Source organism: Filicampus tigris, chromosome 1 (assembly GCF_054856515.1).
Source record: "Filicampus tigris isolate MCC_2025a chromosome 1, RoL_Ftig_1.0, whole genome shotgun sequence".
NCBI classification, from domain to species: domain Eukaryota; kingdom Metazoa; phylum Chordata; class Actinopteri; order Syngnathiformes; family Syngnathidae; genus Filicampus; species Filicampus tigris.
The window spans coordinates 38576490-38600788 of NC_141217.1; the positions used below are offsets into that span (position 1 = coordinate 38576490).

At 40.5% G+C, this 24299-nt stretch overlaps 1 protein-coding gene across 2 annotated transcripts in view; it reads left to right on the forward strand.

Annotated features, from left to right (window-relative positions):
• Window positions 1-19006, forward strand: part of csf1b (colony stimulating factor 1b (macrophage)) — a 41676-nt gene extending 22670 nt beyond the window's left edge. For both annotated transcript variants that reach the window (XM_086039274.1, XM_086039282.1), the window contains 3 exons: window positions 13194-13237; window positions 13316-13350; window positions 15990-19006. In XM_086039274.1, coding sequence (XP_085895400.1) covers window positions 13194-13237; window positions 13316-13349 — 78 coding nt within the window. In that variant the 3' untranslated portion in view covers window position 13350; window positions 15990-19006. The remainder of the gene's footprint in view (window positions 1-13193; window positions 13238-13315; window positions 13351-15989) is intronic.
• The last annotated feature ends 5293 nt before the right edge of the window (window positions 19007-24299 follow it).

The following is a 24299-nucleotide window of genomic DNA, read 5'->3' on the forward strand; positions in this document are numbered from 1 at the left end:
AGAAAAAAAGTGACGTCTTTCAGACGTTGAGTTACTTGCTCACGGGTTGTATTGTATATGCGGGGCACACACTACACTACAGATCTATTTTTGCCCGATTTATTAACTAAACGCTCTCTTGCCTGAGCAAATAGCAGAATCGCCGGTAGCGCCAGGGTGTTGTTGTAGTTTTTCCGGACTGTGCACTCGTGGGAGGAAGCGGAAACGCAGAGGAAACTACGGTGCGTTAGATACACCAAAAATAACAAAATCGAACGTGCCGATTTGAAAGTTTTTAACAACGTTTTATCCAGAAAATTCGGTTACGGTAAAAATAACAAAATCAAACGTGCCGATTTGAAAGTTTTTAACAACGTTTTATCCAGAAAATTCGGTTACGGTTCAAAATCGCTTAATCGAGCAGCCCTACCTTGTACCCGCTGTTATTGTTCCCCGAGGGGGGAAAAAATCAGTCTTCCGCATCTGTTGTCTGCGTCTTTGCAGTGGTGTTTTTCGCAGCCATTTTAGTTTTAGTCTCAGTCTTTTGGACAAAAATGCTTACTATTCTTAGTCACATTTTAGTCATCCCTATATGTGATCATTTTAATCTAGTTTTAGTCAACAAACTCTCAAAAAGCCTTTAGTTTAGTTCTGGTCAACAAAAACTCAAAGAGGTTTTAGTCTACTTTTTGTCACATTAACGACCAATCATGGCTCACCTGTTTTCTGAAGGTGAACCATGATTGGTTCTCTGTGGTGTGTCAAATTCATAAGATATTTTTATTTTTGCTTGGTTTTAATGTTAGATGTTTATGATCTAACACATTTTATAATTGTTCGGTCTAATGTACCATATTTAGACCATACTCATGTCTCAATAATACACATGATTTTAAAATCCTACTGGATTCGATTAACTCGCTCGAGTTTCTGTTCAAGCCTTCATGCACGGTGTGTCTGTATTGGAGTCATACTGCAATATAATGAATTGCTTTCAAAAAGCTACTAATATATAACACGGGATGGACAACTGGCACCACGCGACCACACTCTTGAGTAATGACAGTGAACAATCAAAAGGCCGATTATTCCGCCCCACTGGAAAAAAAAAGATTTCGGGGGGGAGAGGGGGTCTAATATAAATTGAGAGGTGTTTCCTCTTCTACATTGGACTCCCAAATACTAGTGGCTCTATACCCGCATGATCAATTATTCGCAGATTTTTTTTTCAATGTAGATTTCCCTATGTTTTGCCTTTTTTTTTATAGTAGCAAACTTCCTTTTTACGTGCAAAAAGTATATTAGGGGTTTATCAGCGTGTTTTGTAGAATTTAGGGGGTTTAACACACATATACATATACACATATATACATGCATATACACACACATATATATATATATATATATATATATACACACACACACACATCATGCCAGTTCCTCTTTTGACTGACTAGGGCCTGCCTCGTTGTCGTCAGGAATTGTCTATAATGAATCATAGCCAAGATAAAAAAAAATAAAAATAAAAATCACTTCCTGCTCAACACCTTTAAAGTATAAAAATGCTTTTGTTTTACATTTAGTCTACTTCTAGTAGGGGCAAACGCCGTTTCACCTGTGTAGATTCTCTCTCTTTTTTTTGTGGGACTAGCTATTCAACATTATGGAACGATTAGACTAACTTCCACATGTCCTCAATGAGCATCATAGCCGTATGATATGAAAGCCTACTTACATAATTTTTTTTTTTCTTCATATTTCACCACACGACAGGCACTTCTCTCCCACTGTAAAAAAATGACTTGTTGTCTCGACAATAAAAAGAACAGATGTGACGGATATTTTTAAAGTTCTGTCTTTCAGTTCAGCTAGTGGTGAGTACAGGCCACAAGATCTAGCTAAGTAGAAATAAAGTAGGCTACAAATGCTTGTGGGGAAAATGATACTTTTTTTTTATTATGTTGAGCAGACACGTAATTTTTTACAGTGTGAGAGTTACTCATTGTCAACATTATTGCAGTGTGATCAAGTCAGGGGCGGAGCCATGGGTGGGCCTGGGTGTGCACAGGCCCACCCAGATTGACAGACTGCCCACCCAGTGAGATTCATGAAAAAATATATATATACTTTAACATTTTTAGAAAATATTTATATTTTTGAGTTTGTGTTTGTTGTATTTGTATTTTATTGAATATTAAGAATGGCATAACTGTGGTTGTCTTAGGAAGATTCATATTATTCCATTTGTCATTTTATTTGAATATACAATGTGTCGGCGCAGGAGGATTGTGCTCAGGGAGAGGAATATTCAGGCCCTGCCTGATTTTTCCAGGTCCACCCATTAGTCACGTTCTGGCTTCTCCTCTGGTTCAAGATCCACTGATAATGGGAATTTAGAGTTCTCAACACAAAAGGAGTTGCACACTCCCAGCCTTACTAACTTGCAGGAATCTATATATATATATATATATATATATATATATATTATATACATATATATATTATATAAATATATATATATATATATATATATATATATATATATATATATATATATATAAAACAACCCCAATTCCATTGAAGTTGGGATGTTGTGTAAAATGTAAATAAAAACAGAATACAATGATTTTCAAATCACGTTCAACCTGTATTTAATTGTATACGCTACAAAGACGAGATATGTAATGTTCAAACTGATGCATTTCATCGTTTTTAGCGAATAATCATGAACTTAGAATTTTATGGCTGCAACATGTTCCGAAGAAGCTGGGACAGACTCATGTTTCCCACTGTGTTCCATCACCTTTTCTTTTAATGAGATTCCATAAACGTTTGGGAACTGATGACACTAATTGTTAAAGCTTGGTATGTGGAATTCTTTAAACAATCTTGCTTGATGTCCAGCTTCATCTGTTCAACAGTCTGGGGTCTCCATTGTCATATTTTCTCCTTCATTATTTTCTGTACATTTTCACTGGAAGACAGGTCTGGACTGCAAACAGGCCAGTAAAGTACCCGCAGTCTTTTACTAGGAAGCCACGCTGTTTTAATGTGCAGAATTGTGGTTTGGCATTGTCTTGCTGAAATAAGCAGTCTATGAAAAATCTATGAAAAAGTTGTTGCTTTGGATGGCAGCATATGTTTCTCCAAAACCTTCATGTACCGTTCAGCATTAATGGTGCCTTCACAGATGTAAATTAGTAAGTAAGTGTAAGTTACCCACGCCATTGGCACTAACACAGCCCCACACCATCACAGATGCTGGCTTTTGAACTGTGTTTCCATAACATTCCGGTGGTTCTATTCTTTTTTGGCCCCGAGGACACGATGTCCACAATTTCCTAAAAAAAATTTGAAATGTGGACTCGTCAGACCACTAAACACTTTTTCACTTTGCATCAGTCCATCTTAGAAGAGCTCGGGCCCAGACAAGCCGGAAACGTTTCTGGGTGTTGTTGATTATTGGCTTTTGCTTTGCATAGTCGAGTTTGGAGTTGTACACAAAACAAAACACAAATTAAAAAAATAAATAAATAAATAAATAAAAAAAATTTAAAGTTATATTTTGTCATGAATCTCACTGGGTGGGCAGTCTGCCCAGGCCCACCCATAGCTCCGCCCCTGACCTCGCCCCAGCTTTGCTTATGAATGACTGAGCAATTCAGGGAAGCTCCTTTTATACCCAATGATGGCGTCCACCAGCTCCCAGTTAGCCTGTTCACCTGTGGGATGTGCCAAACAGGAGTTTGATGAGCAATCCTCAACTCTCTCAGTCTTTTTTGCCACCTGTCTCAGATTTTTTGCAGCCCTAAAATTCTAAATTCATGATTATTTGCTAAACACAATAAAGTTAATCAATTTGAACATTAAATATCTTGTCTTTGTTGTGTGTTCAATTACATATAGGTTGAACACGATTTTCAAGTTATTGTACAGTATTCTTTTTTTTGGGGGGGGGGGTTCACAACGTCCCAACTTCAATGGAATTGATTGTTGTATCTATATATATACTGTATACAGTGGGTACGGAATGTATTCAGACCCCTTGAAATTTTTCAGTCTCTGTGTCAATTGCAGCCATTTGGCAAATAAAAAAAGTTCATTTTAACTTTTACACTCAGCACCCCATCTTGACAGAAAAAAAAAAGTTTTTTGCAAATATACGAAAAAAGAAAAACTGAAATATCATCTGGTCATAAGTATTCAGACCTTGACGTACTTTATTGAGTAGAAGCCCCCTTTTGAGCTAGTACAGCCATGAATCTTCTTGGGTTTTTCACACCTGGATTTGTAGATCCTCTGCCATTCTTCCATGCAGATCCTCTCCAGTTCTGTCAGGTTGGATGGTGAACGGTGGTGGACAGCCATTTTCAGGTCGGTCCCTCCAGAGATGCTCAATCGGGCTCTGGCTGGCCCAGTCAAGAACAGTCATGGAGTTGTTCTGAAGCCACTCCTTTGTTATTTCAGAAGTGTGCTTCGGGTCATTGTCCTGTTGAAAGGTGAACCTTAGGCCCAGGCTGAGTTCCTGAGCACTCTGGAAGAGGTTTTCCTCCAGGAGCTCTCTGCACTTGGCCACATTCATCTTTCCTTCAAATGCAACCGGTCGTACTGTCCCTGCAACTGAAAAACACCCCCACAACATGATGCTCCCACCACCATGTTTCACTGTAGGGATTGTATTGGACAGGCGACGAGCAGTGTCTGGGTTTCTCCACACATACCGCTTAGAATTAACACCAAAAAGCTCAATCTTGGTCTCATCAGACCAGACAATCTTACTTCTCATAGTCTGGGAGTCCTTCATGTGTTTTTCGGCAAACTCGATGCAGGCGAGGCTTCCGTTGCGCCACTCTGCCATAAACCCCGACCAGTGGCGGCCGGCAGTGATAGTTGACTTTGTGGAACTTTGTCCCATCTCCCTCCTGCACATCTGGAGCTCAGCCACGGTGGTCTTTGGGTGCTTCTTTACCTCTCTCACCAAAGCTCTTCTGCCACGATTGCTCAGTTTGGCTGGGTGACTAGGCCGAGGAAGAGTTGTGGTCTTCTCAAACTTCTTCCATTTGAGGATTATGGAGGCCACTATGGAACCTTGAGTGCTGCAGAAATTCTTTTGTAACCTTGGCCGGATCGGTGCCTTGCCACAATAACTGTTGCCTGATCTCCTTGGGTAGTTCCTTCGACATCATGACTCTCATTTGCTCTGACATGCACTGTGAACTGTAAGTCCCATATAGACAGGTGTGTTCCTTTCCTAATCAAGTCCAATCAGTTGAATTAAACACAGCTGGACTCCAATAAAGGAGCAGAACCATCTCAAGGAAGATCAGAAGAAACAGACAGCATGTGAGTTAAATATGACGTTTTTTTGCAAAGGGTCTGAATAATTATGACCATTTTAGTTTTTCTTTTTTCATGAATTTGCATAAATTTAAGTTTTTTTCTGTCAAGATAGGGTGCTGAGTGTACATTAATAGGAATTAAAATGAACTTTTTTGATTTTGGCAAAGGGCTGCAATGACACCAAAAGTGAAGAGACTCATTTAAATTTGATTTCACACCAAAAAATTAACTCGGTTAACTCGGTTTTATTTTCTTCCTGTAGGTACGTAGTTTTACTTTAACAAGCTGCTCGACGGCTCATTGAAGAAATCCCAAATAATTTGCACATTTTGCAAAGCCAAATTCAAATACTATATTAGTTGTATAGCTTTGGTGTATCCGGTGTAACTGTTGTATTTTACAGGGAAAGAATCATACTCAAAAATCAAAGAAAGCTATTAGAACAGTCTGAGTCAAATTATACTTTTATATGTTTCCCACATTAATTCCAAGATTTTACAAATAAATATCGGTTCCAAGCTTCATAAAAAAATGTAGTTGAAAAACACGATTAATCGCGATCAAGGCCAAACCCCATAAGTCACATTTTGGTGAATTCCTATTTTTTTCAAAACCTATACTATTGGTCAGTCCACACGCGTGGGTGTTTTACTTTTACACATTAATGACAAATCTAAAGTGTTGAAAATGGCTTGCTCTCTTTCACGTTGCAATGATAATGGTTGGACAAACTTGCCATTTTAGGGTCTCCTGAAAAGTGACTACGTATTTCGGAGGTACAAGATTTTGGCCCAACGCCAGCGATATATTAATTCTAAGCGGATTTTCGTGGGTCCGATTCCCGGTAACTAGTGGGCTTCTGGCGTAGAGTTTCAAATTGCAATATCACCACCAACATGTTCCACAGACATAATCAGCACTGTTTTTCAGTCTCGCATGAAAGCTTGGATTTACAACATATATAATGTGAAAAAGTGAACTTAACAAGATGCATAACAGTATGATTGTGGCCAAAACCTCAGTGTACATGGTTCTTACTACAGGACTGTTGCTAAATTGGGTTTACTTGATTCTATAATCTTTGGCTGTTAGATAAATGTTGAGTGTTCAGTCTAGAGAGTCCTTCCAGTCAGGATTGCAAACACATGGTGGAAATTCACCAGGCTGAGCAATAACGTGCATTCCACAGCATGTTACAGCCTATGAATGAGTTCATATCTTCATCTTATGGCCAGTAACACTAAATCATAAATCAGACGCGTGACCTCTGACCAACAGTACCTTGAAAACATTCTGGTATTCTTGATAACAATGCTTTGCTGAAGGCAAACCCAGAACCGCATGAAAGCCCAAACATATGGATCATTTTAGTCTCAAAATCAAGCCCCCCCCCCCAAAGAAAAAGACTGTTTAGGTTTGCTCTTGATTGAAACAAAAATGTAATATGAAGAGAAATACCTTACATTGGCCAATATAGCATCACTTGAAGAATTGGGCTACAAAGTAATTACTCATGTGGATAACATTTTGGATTTCTGTAAAGACAGATTAGCAGGACAACGAAAAATGACAAATTTAATGTGGGTTTGTATTGATTCGTATGTTAGCTTTCCCATTTCACCAGTGTTAATTTTGACAAATATTTTAGTTTAGTTTTAGTTATTGTCATTCGACAAAAAATCATTAGTTTTAGTCATGAATTAGTCATCTGATTGTATTTTAGTTTTAGTCCAATTTTAGTCGACAAAAGTAAAGAGCAATTTTGATTTAGCCGATGTTTTCCTTCAGCATGCATTTCAACGTTTATATAGAAATTATAACACACCTATTTGAAACTGTAGTTTAACACGCAAGACGCGCATTTAACACAACTGTGTCATTATTAAACTTTGTTTCAATGACAAATGTTGACATGACATGAATATTATGCCATCTTAAAACTTAAAAATTACCTAAAGAAAGGTAACAAAAGAAAGGGCTTGGGAAGCTAACATTGTCAACAGATCTAATGCTAATGGGGTCAAACTGCTGTAATTTACAACAGCGTAATATGCACGCAATTATTTTCAGTTCTCCACAGTCTAATGCTACAACAATGTGAGCAACGGCAAAAAAAATTACCTTAGAGAACATCTCGGGATGTACATTCTGTTGATTCCTTTCCAATTCTTTGTATTCTTCCCACGAATGACCGTTCTACATTATTTACACTTTGTCTATTTTGTTCATCATTGAAGGTGAAGTGGGCACAAAAATCTTTTCGTCGCTTTCTACCAGCATTATTTTGATATAATGGACAACATCTCTGACTTTCAACATTGTATCTGTCTCGTTTTCACTAACAAGTTCATTTTATATTTTTTTTAACAGGAAAATGAAAAAAGTTGTCATTTTCTATTTTATCAATAAATTTGGGAGAAATTAAGAAATAGTGACTCTATGAATAACGCCCCTTGTTAATGAGCAGAATGGCCGCGCCCCCTACCGTTCTATCCTTGTTCGGCCGGAGTCACGCGAGGGACAGATTCCAAACCCTCCATTGGAAATCATTGTACTTTCATTGCTTGTAACGTCCAAAAACGGCGATCAATTGGCACCAAAATTTATGTGAATATCTCTACTAATGCCCACTTCACCTATCAAAAGGATTAACCTCTCCGTGGCTGATTTATATGAGAATGAGGAAATGTGGAAGTCAGCAGAGCTACATAGGCTGAAACCAGCGCACACTGCTTCTTTGCTTGAAAAAAAACAAAAAACAAAACACTGCTGCTTTGCTGATCATGGTAAGGAAGGGCGAGGCATCAAACACCAGTCAGGATATTTAAAGAGACTGAAGTGGAAATGAGACGTGCACATTTATTTGGATGAGGAGTGCCCCAGATTTTCGGCTTATAACGCGCCGTCCAATTTGGAAGGTAACAGCCGAAATGGCACATTCTAATGCGGACACACTCTCGGCTGTGCAGTCAGCCTCGCTGGAACTTTTCGTTCGCTGTTCGATGAGGACTTTTGTCACTCTCAAGCCGCTTCACTTGGGCAGAAGGGGGCTGCAAGCAAAAAGCAGAGACACCGCGTGCAACTGCTTTCGAGGCGACATGAAAACACAGGCTCATCTTCACCTCCATACGCTGGGTGGACAGTAAGGAGCTAATGTTGTTGTGCTCACGCCTTTTGTTTTAACGGCCTGGAGCTAGTTGTTGCTAAACTTCCGCTGTCCCAATCCTACCTTTAACCGGGGAGGGAAGCGAGGGGCTCCAATCTGCCTGCTGCTGCTGCAAGCCGCGTCTCTCTCCCTCCTGAGACATGTGTTTAGCGTCGCTAAATGTCAGAAATATAACCAGTCGGTTTTCGTGTGCGCATTCATGCTCTTGTCCGCTTCAGCTTGTGAAAGTGGAGGAGCAATCGCCACTCTATTTTTGATTTTGTGGAGGTGTTCATGATGAGATCACGTTTTATGTCAATAAATCCAAACTATTGTGCAGAACACTTTTATACTTTCACAGTTTGAAGTGGACAAGAGTAGGAATGTGCATTTGCATTTTGGTGGCGATTGGTCACCGTTTTAGACAACATAACTGACAAAGCGAGTAATATTACCAAGCCTGCCTTCCTCGCGTGACGTAGACCGCTGAGACCGAAAACATAACATAAGCCACGCCCCTTTTTGGGGCGTGGAAATTTGCCGTAAACCTAATCACAAAAAAAGACCTTAAATCACTAAAGAGTCTTTTGAGGTGGGCATTTTAGTACTAATGTCGTTTTTACATGCAAACCTATTATATAAGTGCCAATGTTAAGCTCACCCAAGTGTCACTTTAATCAACACGCCGTGTTTTGACTCGTGGAGGCTCATAGAACATATTTTTGTCAAGAATCTTTGACCAATTCAAAGCAGTGAAACTCTCGTATCAAGAGCTGGGAGAGGCAGGGAGATTAAAAAAAAATGTTCAATGGTGCAATCAGGAGATTGTTAACTACGCTGTGATTGACACTGAACAACAACCTGCAAAGCGGTGGCACAGCTGTGAGTTGTTGAGAATGCTGTGAATGTCTGTGACTGAAGGTTCTACAGCCCAATAAAAAAAAGGCCTTCATGGCTTAGGTGCCCTTTAAGCAAGGGTCTTAAATCACCCCGGGAACTACAAAGCTCTCGATTGATCCAGTGTGTGACTAATCTTCTGTACCGGGATGAGTTGAATGCAGAGGTCGGACTGTGTGCAAAGCCAGGAAAACTGCATTTGTGACATAAACCTTAAGACAGGTATACTGTCTTGGAAATATCTTCCATTCACAAGTCTACGCTGACACTCAATTCCTGGCGGCCACGGCAGCCCCGTTTCAGGCCAGGAAAGAAAACGATGATCCTGACACAAATGTGGGCAAACGTGACAGGCGGTGGTTAGCCCAAAAGATTTTTAAAATGTCAAAAGATTTGCCACGACAGTCAAGGTGAGGTGAGGAGAAACTTAGTCAGCCGTCAGAAAACGATGAGCAGGAAGCTGAGCCTGATAATACGGAATTATTATGCGTATCGAAACATATACACATCTGGATGTGTACATGTCGCTGACTACAACTCTTTTAATGAAAGACAAGTCATGGGTTACCTTTTTGATAGCGCTTAATGGTGAATGCGTGTGTGGGCGCATGACAGAGAGAGAAAGAGAGTGTCTCTTTCTCTTTCTCGCTGTCACTATCTCACACGCACACACACGCACAGTCACAATGTTTGGTAATGGAAAATGACTTCTTCATCATTGCTTTGTTGAACGTTGATGGAGCGGAATTGTGGCCAGCGGTCATGATCCCTGACTTACAGTAGACACAAAAGGTCTACACACCCCTATTCAAGTGCCAGGGTTTTTGTGATGTGAAAAATATGATGATAAATACTCTTTAAACTTTTCCCACCTTTAATGTGACTTATACAACTTCACTGGAGAAAAAAAGCCAACAAAATCTTTATGAGGCAGGGGCGTCAAATTAGCCCCTCCGGGAATTCTTGGGCATTTTTTAAGATTGTTGCGATCGAAAATGCTTCATTCTGTGGGCCATTTTCCTAAAAGTTGCAAAAAAACGTAATTTGTTCACAATTAAGCAAACATTTTTCTACCAATTTTAAGTGGGTTTTCACAAAAGAGCGACAGATATTTAACAATGTGTATATTCTGAATTGAAAAAGCACACATCTCCTCTCAGCATCTGGAGTTGAATCAAATATGACGTCTTTTTCTCAATGTGGCTCCTCAGTGCTTCTTCTTTCTGGGAGACTGCAGCTAAATATTTTTGTAAGCTGATAATAAGACAGAAGGGCTCCTCCACTGATGACTTTCTCTCTCTGGGATCTTCTCAAAGCTGGGTGCTCACTAACAGACAGCGGGATGTTGAAAGCTTCACAGATCTGACAAGAAAGTGAAAACTTTCAGCACTCTTGGACTTTTTCCCCCAAATGCGTGCTTGATTAAATGTAATACCACATCATCAGTCAATACAGTGAAATAACTAAAGGTGGGCAGTAAATCAAATTTTCAATTTGTGAATGTTGTTAGGAGCATGTGAAAACATGTAATAGTACATTTACAATCATTGTTCGTGTGATTATAAGGTTTTGTACACAAGTAACATTTTGTACACAAGGGAGTTTAGTGCTACCTCTTCAGTTGATGATTTTGCACATATCTCAAATCTGTCTCATGATTAAACTTCAACTTACACATTTAACGAGAGGTTTAACGATTGATCCACGTCAGCATATTGCCCAACGCTAGGCTTAATACACATTATTCACATACACATTTTATATAACCAAGTGTCTCACCTTAATTTATTCGCTTCAATCGCCTCCGTGAGGATTTGTAGAGAGTGCCTCAATCCATCCATTATCTGCCGCTTATCCGAGGTCGGGTCGCGGAGGCAGCAGCAGCTCGAGCAGGGAAGCCCTGACTTCCCTCTCCCCGGCCACGTCTTCCAGCTCTTCCGGAGGGATCCCAAGGCGTTCCCAGACAAGCCGGGAGACATAGTCCCTCCAGCGTGTCCTGGCTCGTCCTCGAGGCCTCCTGCCGGTGGGACATGCCCGGATGGCCGAACTTCTCACCCTATCTCTAAGGGAGAGCCCGGACACCCTGTGAAGGAAACCCATTTCGGTCACTTGTATGACCCTCATGACCACAGGTGAGAGTAGGAATGTAGACTGACCCGTAAATCGGCTCAGCTCCTTCTTCACCACGACAGACCGATCCGCCCGTCGATCTCCCGTTCCATCCTACTCGCGAACAAGACCCCAAGATACTTGAACTCCTCCACTTGTGGCAGAATCTCATCCCCGAGCCGGAGAGGGCACGCCACCCTTTTCCGACTGAGGACCATGGTCTCAGATTTGGAGGTGCTGATTTTCATCCCGACCGCTTCACACTCGCTCCAGTGAGAGTTGGAGATCGCGGCTTGAAGAAGCCAACAGCACCACATCATCTGCAAAAAGCAGAGATGCAATACTGAGGCCACCAAACCGGACCCCGACAGTGCATGTTTCTTTCAAACCTTTTCACGCGTAATTGGCTCTCAGGGCTACACTAATTGACCCGCCTCCGCTGACCCCAGAACCCTACGGGGTGTATATTCTGCCAGCATTTCTTTGATGTATTCAGCACCTGAGCCATTCAGTGATTTATAGACCAAATGAAAGTAAAACTACCTCCAGCCCATATGTGTCCATCTTCGCGCCAGTGACTCACCTCTGAATTGGCTGCACACCTGAGCTGAGGTTAGAGGCCACCGCACTAAGTAGATAAAAACTGCGTTAACACTTTAAAGAATTTAAACTAACCTCCAAGTTTAACGCTTTAACTTGGACAGTCCTAGGGCAAATGTCACACTGCTCATCAGCAAAAGAACACCATACGTACAGGGAAGCACGGCAGTGGCAGCGTCATGCTTTGGGGCTGTTCTTTCTCAGCTGGAACCGGGGCCTTAGTCAAAGCAGAGGGAATCATCAACCGTTCCAAATAGCTGTCAGTGTTAGCACAGAATGTTCAGACCTACGGTGGAAAGCAAAAATTCAACAATTAAAAAGGAGCATCTTACTAGAATGGCTGAAATGGATCTGAGATTAATCAGAGGCACTGTAAATGGTGGCGGGTGTGTACTGACTACTACTTAAAATGAGTTTGAATCTGATCGGTTTATTCTGAACACAGCTACATTCAAAGTTATAGAAGGGTGCGCACGCTTGTGCAACCACATATGTTTACTTTTACTTCCCCTCGCGAAATGAGTTGGACAGGTTTTAGGTAACATTGAGGGTGAGAAAAGTATGTAAATGATTTATCATGGTCTCATTTTTTTTTTTTTTTTTTTACAGTGTTCCCTCACTTTTCATAGATGATTACCCCCCAACACACACACAGTTCCCTCTCTTCTAAACACTTGTTACACTTAATAAATGTGACTTTTAACATGCAAAATGTAGAATAAATAACGAGCTGCTGACTTTAGGCGACGAGATGTGAGATTTTTATGGGGTCCGTTTTGGTAAAACAAACTTCCCCTAAAAAAAAAAAAAAATGTTCCCATTTTTTGACTGGTCCGACTTAGAAGGAAAAATAGCAAGAAAATGTGCCCGAATATTACTAACGAGGTAAAAATGCAATACATGAAGTCACAAATGAAATATCGTGATAGAGTGACTCAGCAATAGCCTAACCGTGAAGTAGCGAAGGAACACGTATATCACAAAAACCTGCTGTTTGATCACGGGTGTGTAGACTTTTTCCCTAACTGTAGGTATGAATTTTAATGCGAGATGGGCCTCTGCAGTGTATTTTTATTGAAAGTCATTGCATTAAACTAATGATGTCCCTTTCATTGAAAACCAGAGGACCCGCGTCTGTCGCAGATTGGGATCATGTATGATTTCTAGGTAAGAGCACATTTCACAATGCCTTAAAAACATCCCTCTTTGCATTATCTTGACGCGTGTTGTTGTCATTTGACGCAGAAACCAGCAAGGGACAGAAATGGAGCTACAATAATGTGAGTATACGTCCAAGTTACTTTTCTGAGCAAATGCTTGATCTTAGTGGGTGAGGTACATCCTGGGCAATTTTACAATTTGACGTCCAATTGTTGGGGCGCCAGACGTTTCTGGGGCATGTTTGAGGTTGATCAGCCTTGCAGAACTTGGCAAACTCGTTGATTTCTGTAATGTCGGCAATATCCATGTGGTTGGAATGATGGCCGGGAAACGTTCCAATGTGTCACGACTCCCTAAACTAGTACGAACCCTAACCCTAACCGGCAGGTAAACGAGCTCCCTTACCTGCCGGGTGAGTAGAAGCACATGTGGCTGTAGACAAACAGTGGTAAGGTTTCTACGTTCTGGACTTGGAGTTGACACTGCTATATGTTCATATTTCTTTCTGTTTCTCTTTGGGCTTAAGCCTGTCAGTTTGAGGTAATCATCATCTTTCATCTCTCCCTCTCCAACAAATGTCTTCCCTCATCACCTCCGTAAATCATCTCCTTGGTCTTCTTTGCTTCCTACTCAATGGCTCCATTTCAAGCATTCTTCTACCGCTAGCCTACAAGTGATTGTGTTGACTTTTATTAGTCATTTTTATACCTTTACAAGTGACTTTGAACCTTGCTGGTCGTAATCAGGAATTTACCAGTGAGCATCCCCGACCCAAAAGCAGAGGCACATTCTTTCAGACGTGCTTTGTTGGCACCAACCTGCTATTTGAGTCAAAGACTTCAGAATGTTTCCATGATGCCAAAGTAGCTGTTGCTAATGTTCTTTGCACCAAGGTTCATACAGCGGTGCAAAGCTTGGTTTTCATCCCAATTTCAACATTTCAAATTTGGGCTGTGATGGTAGAAGCTAGATGGAAGAACTTAACCCGAACGTGTTTTTTTTCAAAAACATGTTCCATGCAGGCCCCCTTGTTGAAACAATGCATTCTAATAAATATTGTGGAATAAGAACTAATCAACCTGTTTTTAGCCATATCTGGGGTCAGCCATTTTGCAGCTCACCTGTTTTCTGAAGCTGAGCCATGATTGGTCGTCATCTGAGCCCTGAGCATCTCTGATGTCATTTTCAGTAGACAGAAGTGACAAAATGGCCGCCCCCAGAGATGGCTGGAAACGACTAGATTAACACTTATTTCACAAACGCAATATTTATCATAATGTCGTGTTTCAACTAGTGGGCCTGCGTAGAACAGAGTCTTGAAAAATAATATGTTTGGGTTGACTTCCCCTCTAAATGACTGGAATAATGACTAGTACTGGACAATGTGTCAACCCTACTATTAACTTTGGGGTCATTGATTTATAAGTCTAAAATAATGATTGACATCATTTTCTTTTGGCATGTTTATGTTAAATGGCTTTACGGAAATGATGACACGGTACATTTCAGTCAGTCTTGACCTGGGCACATTGTTGTATTCCACATGGGCGCTCTTTCAAGTCAATCTAACTCCACGCTGTGTTCGCTGCATAAACATAGAAGACTGGGCTCTCCAACCTTTTTGAAATGGATAAGGTCTACTTCTTTGGCATTGATTAATGTGTGCAAATTTGCTCACTACCTTTAATTAGATGCTATTATTAATGATTAACGATCGTCATCTCTGTAAGAACACTGAGCATGTTGATGATTTCCAGGGGTGGGCATTCCGTCAGACTGAGGGAGCGGTCCGTCGGTCCGTCACTGATGGACGCCCGTTTTGCTGACGATTGACAAATGACGGGATGCGTTTTGAAAATGGCGGACTAAGCACTGTCGGAAGTGGATTTTCGTCCGTCAGGGTAATTGTCACTGACCGCGTCCGTCAGTGATGAACTGAGAGGACTCCCATTTTGCTGGTGTTTTTTTTTTTTGGGGGGGGGGGGGGGGGGCGGACTGACAGACCAACGGACTTCTGACAGATTAACTGACACACTAACTGACGGAATGACCAACTGACAATTACAATTTGGTCTGGCTTGAAAAATGATGGATGACGAATGACGGGCCAGCAAAATTTAGTGAAATGCCCAGCCCCGATGATTTCACGATGCTTGAACAAGGTAGGGAACCGATGAATATCAGTTTGAAATGCTTGACTTCCAGAAATCTCTCCAAGTGCTTATATCAGCGGTGAGCTATTTTTAGAACAGGCCCGTGGGCTATTCATGTGGCGCTTGGATGAGACCTGACATCATAAATAGAATCTGGACTGTATTGGTAGTCAAAACACAAACATTACCTAATTCATATACTTTGTTTTTTCGACCCAAAAAAATAAAAATAAAAACAAATATCTGTTCCATCTGAATTATATTCTGGAGATTTGGATATTTTGTGGAGAGAACACAAATGCATAACACCGACAATGGGCACTGGACAGTTTACCGAAATGAAATGTCATTTTGTTCCACCTACTTGTTCCTCGTAAACATAAAATGGCACCCAATAAAGTTGAGGGAGGATGAAGGAGATCCAAAGGTAACGGGAATGTTTCGGTTACGTCAGCCTCCCAGTTTAAAGCAGAATTAACTGTCCGGCAGATGTTGTCTTTCCAACACCTGAAAAGCTTCAATCTTCAGCAGAGGGCAAGCGATGATTGTTCAGTGTGATCTACGGCCGCTGTGTGCATTAGTCTTGAAATTCTTTGTATTTCCAGTGATGTCAGACTGCAAGTCGAGCCATCATGAGGAGCTGCGTTGGATCCGCAAAGAGCAAGTTTTCATTGCAGTGATTGGCCATGCTGACTAACTGAATTGAAAGCTTTCCTTTGACTAGGAGCAACGATGATGGACCTTTGCTGAAGAAATACTGTATTCTGCGTATATTATGTCTATGCATCCTATTACAAACACATTTCGAGTCCACTAAAAGTATTTCTCCACTACACGTTGACTAACGTATCTTTGTTTATCGCCTAATCAATTGTTTGTATTATTGTTCAAAAAGTTATTTATTAGTTTGATTCTATACAATTTCTGTATCATAAATGCAATGCCATTATGTATATTTTATTTGCGAATCCCTGATGTACATTTGAAATGATCACATTTAACGAGCAAGTAGTAACTTCATGATACGCTTCAATCATTTTACAGCCTGATTCTAGTTTGACTTCACATTTGATGAGGAATCCAAAACACACTACAGTACCTACAGGATACAATTCGGCCTCACGGCGCCCTGCAAGAATAGCTCGTGCGTTTTTGGGCGCAGGATGTTGAACGGGGACAAACGATTCCAGTTGTATTGGCGAAACATTGTGAGGTTCCTTTCCGTGAACACTGGAGAATATTTTGTTATCGGTATGAAACCCTCATTTGCAGTTTCAAATTAGTAACAGTTAAAAAGGTTCTGATTGCTGCACACAACAAAGGCTCAGTCTCAAGGGCTTGACTGGATTCGATGGAAAAAATGTGCTAGCGCAAGCCTAACGTTTTCCTTCAGTAGATAATACTGAATAGGTTGTGAGGGGTTGTAAGAAGCGTTGCAATTGCATTCACTAATGTTGTCTTGACTTGGTCTGTGCTTTCTCTGGAATAACGCCGCCATAAGGTTGAGAGGGATCACTTGGCATCGTGTATGATCTTGAGAGGAATTGGACAATTTCCATATACGTGTATGAGAAGATTTTGAGTGAGAGAGCAAAGGACGGTCGATGGGAAAATATGTTCCTCACCTCCATCTTCTTTCGAAACCCAAACCGTGGAATATTATGATCTACAACACCGTCTTATCATTCCTGGCTGTTTCCCAATGGACAAACCCATGAGATTGCTCTGTTTTCGTCAACTTTTCCCCAAAAAGTCAAATGTTTGTATATGTTTTGTTTCTCATTCCCTTTCACCCCCAAATTATAATAACATCTCTCTGATGAGTCAGACCCAAAGTCAATATTTTAGCAATGCTGTGCTAAAATGCATCTTGATGAGAAAACATTTTCCTTCGGTTTAGGTCGAATTTAAAAAGTAGTATTTATATGCACCGACCAAAAACGTCATTAGGCAAGGCAAGGCAGTTTTATTCATATAGCACATTTCATACACAAGGCAACTCAATGTGCTTCACACAAGCAAGGACAACACCTGCAAGCATTTACAAACACAACAGTTAACAACATTTCAAAAGCAAAGTAGAGACAACAAAAGCAACCAACAAAACGACAACATTCAAGCACATTAGCAGAAAACTTTAAAAACATTTAAAAGTAAAGAAATAAAAGTGGGTTTCTAAAATATATGAAAGAATGTTTAAAAATTCTATTAAAATTGTATTAAATTAGAATTTATTTAATACAAACATGTACATCGGGTGCATGTGATTCAAACGTGTTAAACGGACATATTTTCTCATTTTCAAGGAGATGGGAAAATTGCTTCCTTGTTTTAATCATGTGAAACTGATACATGATCAAATTATGTCATGTGACACAAAGCAGCTGCATCCTGGCTAAAAGTGTACACATACCTTCATAAAATAAAGCCAGACAAAAAGAATCAACATTAGGATGGACTCGTACTCACTGGTACGCTGAAAATAAAAGGTCTATGGATCTAGATCCAGATTTTAAGTAGACTATACAGTACATCTACTTAAAAAATGTATCTGGACACAGATGATCTTATTTAATGCAACCACTTAGAAAATTCAGCAAAAACTTTTTATCAGTGTACTTCTAAGAAAGAAAACCCCATTTAATATAGGTTTATACCTTTATAATTTATAATTTATTGGCAGTGTTGCTTTACATAATTCATTTGAATATTCTTTCACTCATCGGCCATAACATTAGGTACCACTGCACAGTCAAATCGGATGAGAAGATGCGTCAGAAATGCCGTACTTACAAAGACAGAAATGTTTCCTAAACCGTACACGTTGAACAATGTCATGAGTACACCTTCCAGTATGATGCAATGCAACCCCGCTCAAAACTGAGCATCATTGTAACGGCAGTTTTTGTATTATGTCTTGTATTGGGTCTCATTCAATTGTGGAGGTGCACCTAATGCTGTGACGGTGAACGCACATTCACATAAAATTATTAACGCTTATCTTCTAACCAACAGCAAATATTCGGATCTTTATCAGGCTTTTTACATCATAAAGTAGTCAATGAGTGTGTGTCCTCTTGGCAATAGGATCACATCTTCTGTTTGACCTGTTTACCTGTTTGTTTGACATTGTGCTACATGATGAAAGTTCACGCACGCACGCACGCACGCACGCACACGAGATGCAGGTTGAGGCTAACGCAAGAAAGAGAAAAAACAAAAATGTCACCAGTCTCTCCTGGTTTAGTCTGACAATGGCATTCGAAATGACTTCTGTGACTGTCATAAAGAATCCGCGTGTCCGTGTCGCGTAGCCTGCATGTGAAACTAGAGAATATACAGCTGTGGCATTTCCTGTTGTCAAATACTGGAACTTTCCCGTCATTGGATCAATGATAGAAGCCCTCACAACCCTAAAGGAATGTGCCCGGGGGAATCAGTGACAACACGAACGTTAACCCTGGACACGTTTAACAAGACACGGGGGTTGTTAACCACTAACTATTCAATAAATGGCTTAACTGTGTATCATAAGTGTAAGTCACGCTCGAAGTAACACTAAGAAAGTGAACTTCCTAAAATGTGAATATTTCTTGTTGTGTCAATAAACACTACTTTTTGGATAAAACATTGCAATGTCATGTCATTTTTAAGTTTGTGAAAGGTCCATTAGTTGAGCTTAGAACCTTTTTTGCCATGTAAGTGCCAAGCAGTCAACTGGTTAATAACTAATGCGTGTCATTGATTAATTAAAGCCCTGAGAGCTACACACCAATGGTGTTAACAAAACATACAATAAGCCACCTCAGCAGTACGTTCTTCCTGAAAATCTTCACCCTGAAGGGATTTTTTTTATGTACAAATTTTACTTGTCTTGTTCGAAATGAAGTCCAATATTTTTGGGCCTGAATACACAAAGAGAGACAAAAGTATAGTTATGTTTCGTTTTTGCTTATCATTACAAATCCCAAATCTTTAGTGAGTAGTAAACTTGTATCAACATTGTCAATGTAAATCTATTGTGTTTTCCAAATTAAAGGGGAAGTAGACCCCAAAATGTTCTTTGCAAGAATATGATCTATGCAGGCCCACTAGTTGAAACAAGGCAATCAATTCTGATAAATATTGTGTTTGTGGAATATGAGTCCTCACATTTTTAGCCATCTCCGGGGGCGGCTATTTTGTCACTCCTGCCGACTGAAAATGACATCACAGATGCTCAGGTAATGACCAATCACGGCTCACCTGTTTTCTGAAGTTGAGCCATGACTAAGTCGTTACCTGAGCCCTGAGCAGCTGTGGCGTCATCGTCAGTCGACAGCAAGTGACGAAATGGCCGCCCCCTGAGATGGACAAAAATGGGTGGATTTTACTGCTTAAATCACATTCCACAAACACAATATCAATTAGAATGCCATGTTTTGACGAGTGGGCCAGCATAGAACATATTCTTGAGAAAAATATGTTTGCAGTTGACCTCCACTTGGAGTCTCTTGAACAAACCTCTCACTCTAACTCCTCTCAGGGCTTTTGCTTTGACTTGAAGTTAGTCATCCCCTCAAAGTGGCGATTTTCCTTCGATCTTGACACAGGTGCATGATACCTTGGCAGTGAGTTCACTGTGATCCAACGACAGACACTCCAGATTCTCTAGCGTGTTGGAGACCTTCTTGACAATCTTGCCGGAACTCCGCTCGCAGCTAAGCTCTGTAGCTTTGTCAAAACGCCCTCCTGGATGCCTGTGATGCGGTTATGCTGCTAGGATGGAAACAGGATTCATTTACACAGGCAACGTAAGGATGTTCGATTGAAGGGGCGGTTGTGCTCAAGCGTGCAGTCCGCATCTCAGATCAACGTCCTGAGTCCTCAGAAACTGGACAAGCACTGACTGTAGTGCTGGCCAACGCTCAGGTCCATGATGAGGAGAAATGCCCCCTTCCACAAGCTCTGTAAAGACACACACTGCAAGAAGTATTGCAATTTCATGCCGCAGTTGAGTACCTCTATTTGTGCCCAATGTATCTGCACTATGCCCGGCAATTTGGTCATGTTGAATCTCTGCCTCGTACTGAATGGAATATGCTGTACATGTTGTAGCCCACCCCCACCCACTAATGCACACACACACACACACACACACGACAAAACACACACCACTAACGACCTTAAAGAGAAGTCAACGCAAACATTTTATTTTCAAGAATATGTTCTATGCAAGCCCACTAGTCGAAATAGGGTATTCTGATTAATTTTGCGCTTGTGGAATAAGTGTTAATCCACTTGTTTTTAGCCATCTCTTGGGGCGGCCATTTTGTCTTCTGTCGACCGAAAATGACATCACAACTGCTCACAAGGACCAATCACGGCTCAGATTCAGAAAACAGGCCAGCCGTGATTGGTCGTTGTGAGCAGTTGTGATGTCATTTTCAGTCGAAGGAAGACAAAATGGACACCCCCAGAGATGGCTAAAAACGAGTGCATTTTGCTGCTTAATTTATATTCTACAAGCGCAAAATTAATCCGAATGCCTTGTTTCAACGAGTGGGCCTGCTGGGAACATATTCTGGAAAAAAATATGTTTGGGTTGACTTCCGCTTTAGAAAGGCACATCCCTTTTCGTTTTTGCACCAAAGCATGTCACCTCATGCCGTTTCAATAATCCCATCTGTGAGCTGGTACGGACATCTGCTTTGTTTTGTCTTCATGGAACTTGCCTTAGCGTTAGCTTTGCACTCAAGGGTTGACATGCTGGTAAGTGTTGCGCAGGTGAGGGAGAGCGTGGCGGGTTATGTTAAAGAACGTTAGAAAGAACCACTCTCGACACAATAATTAGGACAACATCATACATGATGTAGAGTGTAATAGGTTGTACAGTTTGGAGGGAAGCCAGTTGAAAGAAATAATTCACCAAGTAAAAGGTGTGAGGCCCAGTTAATTGCTCACAGTTGCCCGTGGAAGTTGGTAGACGGAAACGCTGACAGAAGCCCTTTTTGAAATGATATGCGGACCGGCCTATGCGATTACTATTTGGTCCGGCCGGACAAAAAGGTGGATAGATGGACGGCGGAAGAGATATCCCAGCTGCAGGCGGCAGGCAATAAACGGACCGGGAATTTTTAGTAAAATGCTCAGCTTTGGTTCCTTGTCCACATAGTTTATGTCAATTCACTATAAAGGATAAACACTAGCAGATGTCACCAGCCCCCGCCCCCCCATATTGAATGAGCTTTCATGTATTAGTATATGGTCTGCCTTCGGGAATCAGTTGAAATGCTGAGTTATGCGTTTACAAAAATGCATGAAAAAAAAGTTATTAGTGAAAATCGTGTTGTTTTCCTAATCTTTAGTTATTTGAACCGGATTGAATCGGATCAAACTCAAATAACTAAGTAAAGCAATGGCAAATCATGATGCAGTGACTTGATCAAAGCACACGCTAGATCCTTCTCTGTGTATAATGTTTGACATTATTTGGTAAACAGGTTTTATTTATTTGTTTAGACTAACTTGATTTTTTACAATAAAGTGCTGTTCTCCATTGTATCTTACCAAAGCTCAGCATGAAGTTTTAATGTTGCTTGGTTTGGCTTAAAAATCAAAGTAATGACCTAAAAACAAATGTTTCTGAAGCTCCATTTAGCTGGGATTCATTATTCAGTCATGAATAGACCGTAGGGAGGATCACGCACACAATAATTGGTTTCTCACTTGACTTTTGTTTTCTTTTTAGTATACTGTGACGTCTCTTTTTTTTTTTTTTTTATATATAAATGTGTTCTTAAATTTATGTTCCTATATCTTTAATTGACAATTTCTGTAAGACCTTGCCATAATAATAAAAAATATATATATATATAATTATTATTTTTGTTGTTGTTATAATTAAAGCCTTGCTTTCTCCCCCACAAAAACAACCATAAAAAAAAAAAATAATAAAAAAATTCAACAATATCCGTAAATAATTGAATTCACAGGTGTCGGACCGCGAGTATGTGGGGGTCCATTGTAGTCGAGGAGAACATTTTTTTGCCCAACCATTTTAATTTTTTTATTAATCAAGTGGCCAGTAAAGAGTCATGCGGCCCACGGGCTGCTCATCCCTGGTCTAAGTAATGGCTTCCTGTGAGTGCTGTATTGTCGGCTGTGTGTTCCATTAAACAGACCCAGATTTCACACCAAGTCAGAATGTGTGAATCACTTGAGGCAAGAGCATCATTATTTCAGTATTCCTACTTTTTGTGACATTATTTTGCTGATGCGCTGTGAGATTTGTCACGTGTAAAATGGTAGTTTACACCGGCTTATACAACTAGCTAAATTGGCTTTGCAAAAATACAGGAATGCTCCAGAAGTGTCAAGCCGATTTTTTGATAACAGGATCAGTCTGTCTATCTGGAAGCGATAGAGGTAGTAGCCATTTCATTGCTTTTGATATTTCACAAGGAGACTGGAACAGATGGTTCCATAGCAACACTTTCAAACAAATGAAACATTTCTTTGATAAAAGACAAGCAAGAAGAACACTGGTGCTGTTTTCACAGACACTGTCACAAGCTAACATTATTTACTTGGCCCTTTTGCTTGTGTGTTTGTTTGTCCCTGATGGATTTGGTGACAAGTTTTTATTTACTTGATCCTTTTGCTTGTGTGTTTGTTTGTCCCTGATGGATTTGGTGACAAGTTTTTTTTCAGTACTTTCCAATCAATTTCTATCAGTCATTTTCCAAATTACCGTATTTTTGGACAATAAGTCACACTTTTTGCCTAGTTTGGCTGGTCCTGCAACTCAGGTGTGACATGTTTATTGTCACTGTTCGGTGGACCTCCCCCGTGTACAAATATGTTCAAATTAATTTTTGTTCTTTACAAATCGACACTAAAGGTCCGTTCGCACTTGGTCTGTCATTTTTACGCAATACAGTGGAACCTTGAGTTACGAACGATCGTTTATATGAACAGCCGAGCCATATTCTTAAGAACAAATTCACCAAGAGATACAAAATGTAAGTTCATTCCAATAAAACTCACCGTGTCTCAAGTTTCTCAACATATATTGATTTCTCTTTCGAACACACATTTGTAAGTAGAGTGCAAGATGTGGTCCATTTTGTGATTGCTACCCTATGCGTCACAGGCAATGGCCCTCTTGCTCCTTGCAGTTGTACTTCCCAAGTTAAAGACCAAACGCAGACCAATAAAATCTGGACATGAATGTGGACCAGATGTGGGAATGGAGCTTCCATGGACACAAAACAAGCAAAGCTGTTATTGATCCAAAAAGTGTCTGCCATAGAAACTGGAGAACTTCTAATTGGAGTCAACAGGTGTGTGCAAAGAAAAGCAAGACTATTAACATTGCTCTTTTGGATTGGGCTTCGCTGGAGAGGATGAAGTTAAGCACCCCAAAGATCTTCCTTTCTGACCTATAGAAGAATTACCGGAGCTGGGCATTGTACTACAAACTGAGCGTCCATTATTCGTCATCCGTCTGCAGCGTGGGTACCCTTCCGTCGCGCCTCATTCGCCGTACCCGTGGGCCGGTCTGCAATTTCTTTTGCACTTGTAACCTGCGTCCTCGAACTCTTCGTGGACTTTCGACTACGGTATGTGTTTGCAGTCGGAATCGCTGACGGAAGCCCGTTTAAAATCAGGGATGGGACCGGTCTATAGGCGGGTAAAATTCAGTCTTTGTGAAATCATGTTTTTAAATGTGAGCAGGTGTGAGATGATAATTTTCCAAGGGTCTTTTCCAAATCCTCTCAAAATCTTTTGACGTACACATACACGTTCACATAGCTTTAGTAAGAAAATAATCTATCAATAACACATTTCCACAAATCTTATTTTCATTTGGGTGCTCAGGGAAGCTTCTGATTGGCTGAAGCTGGCTGTGCTGCAGAATTTCTGGCTGGTGA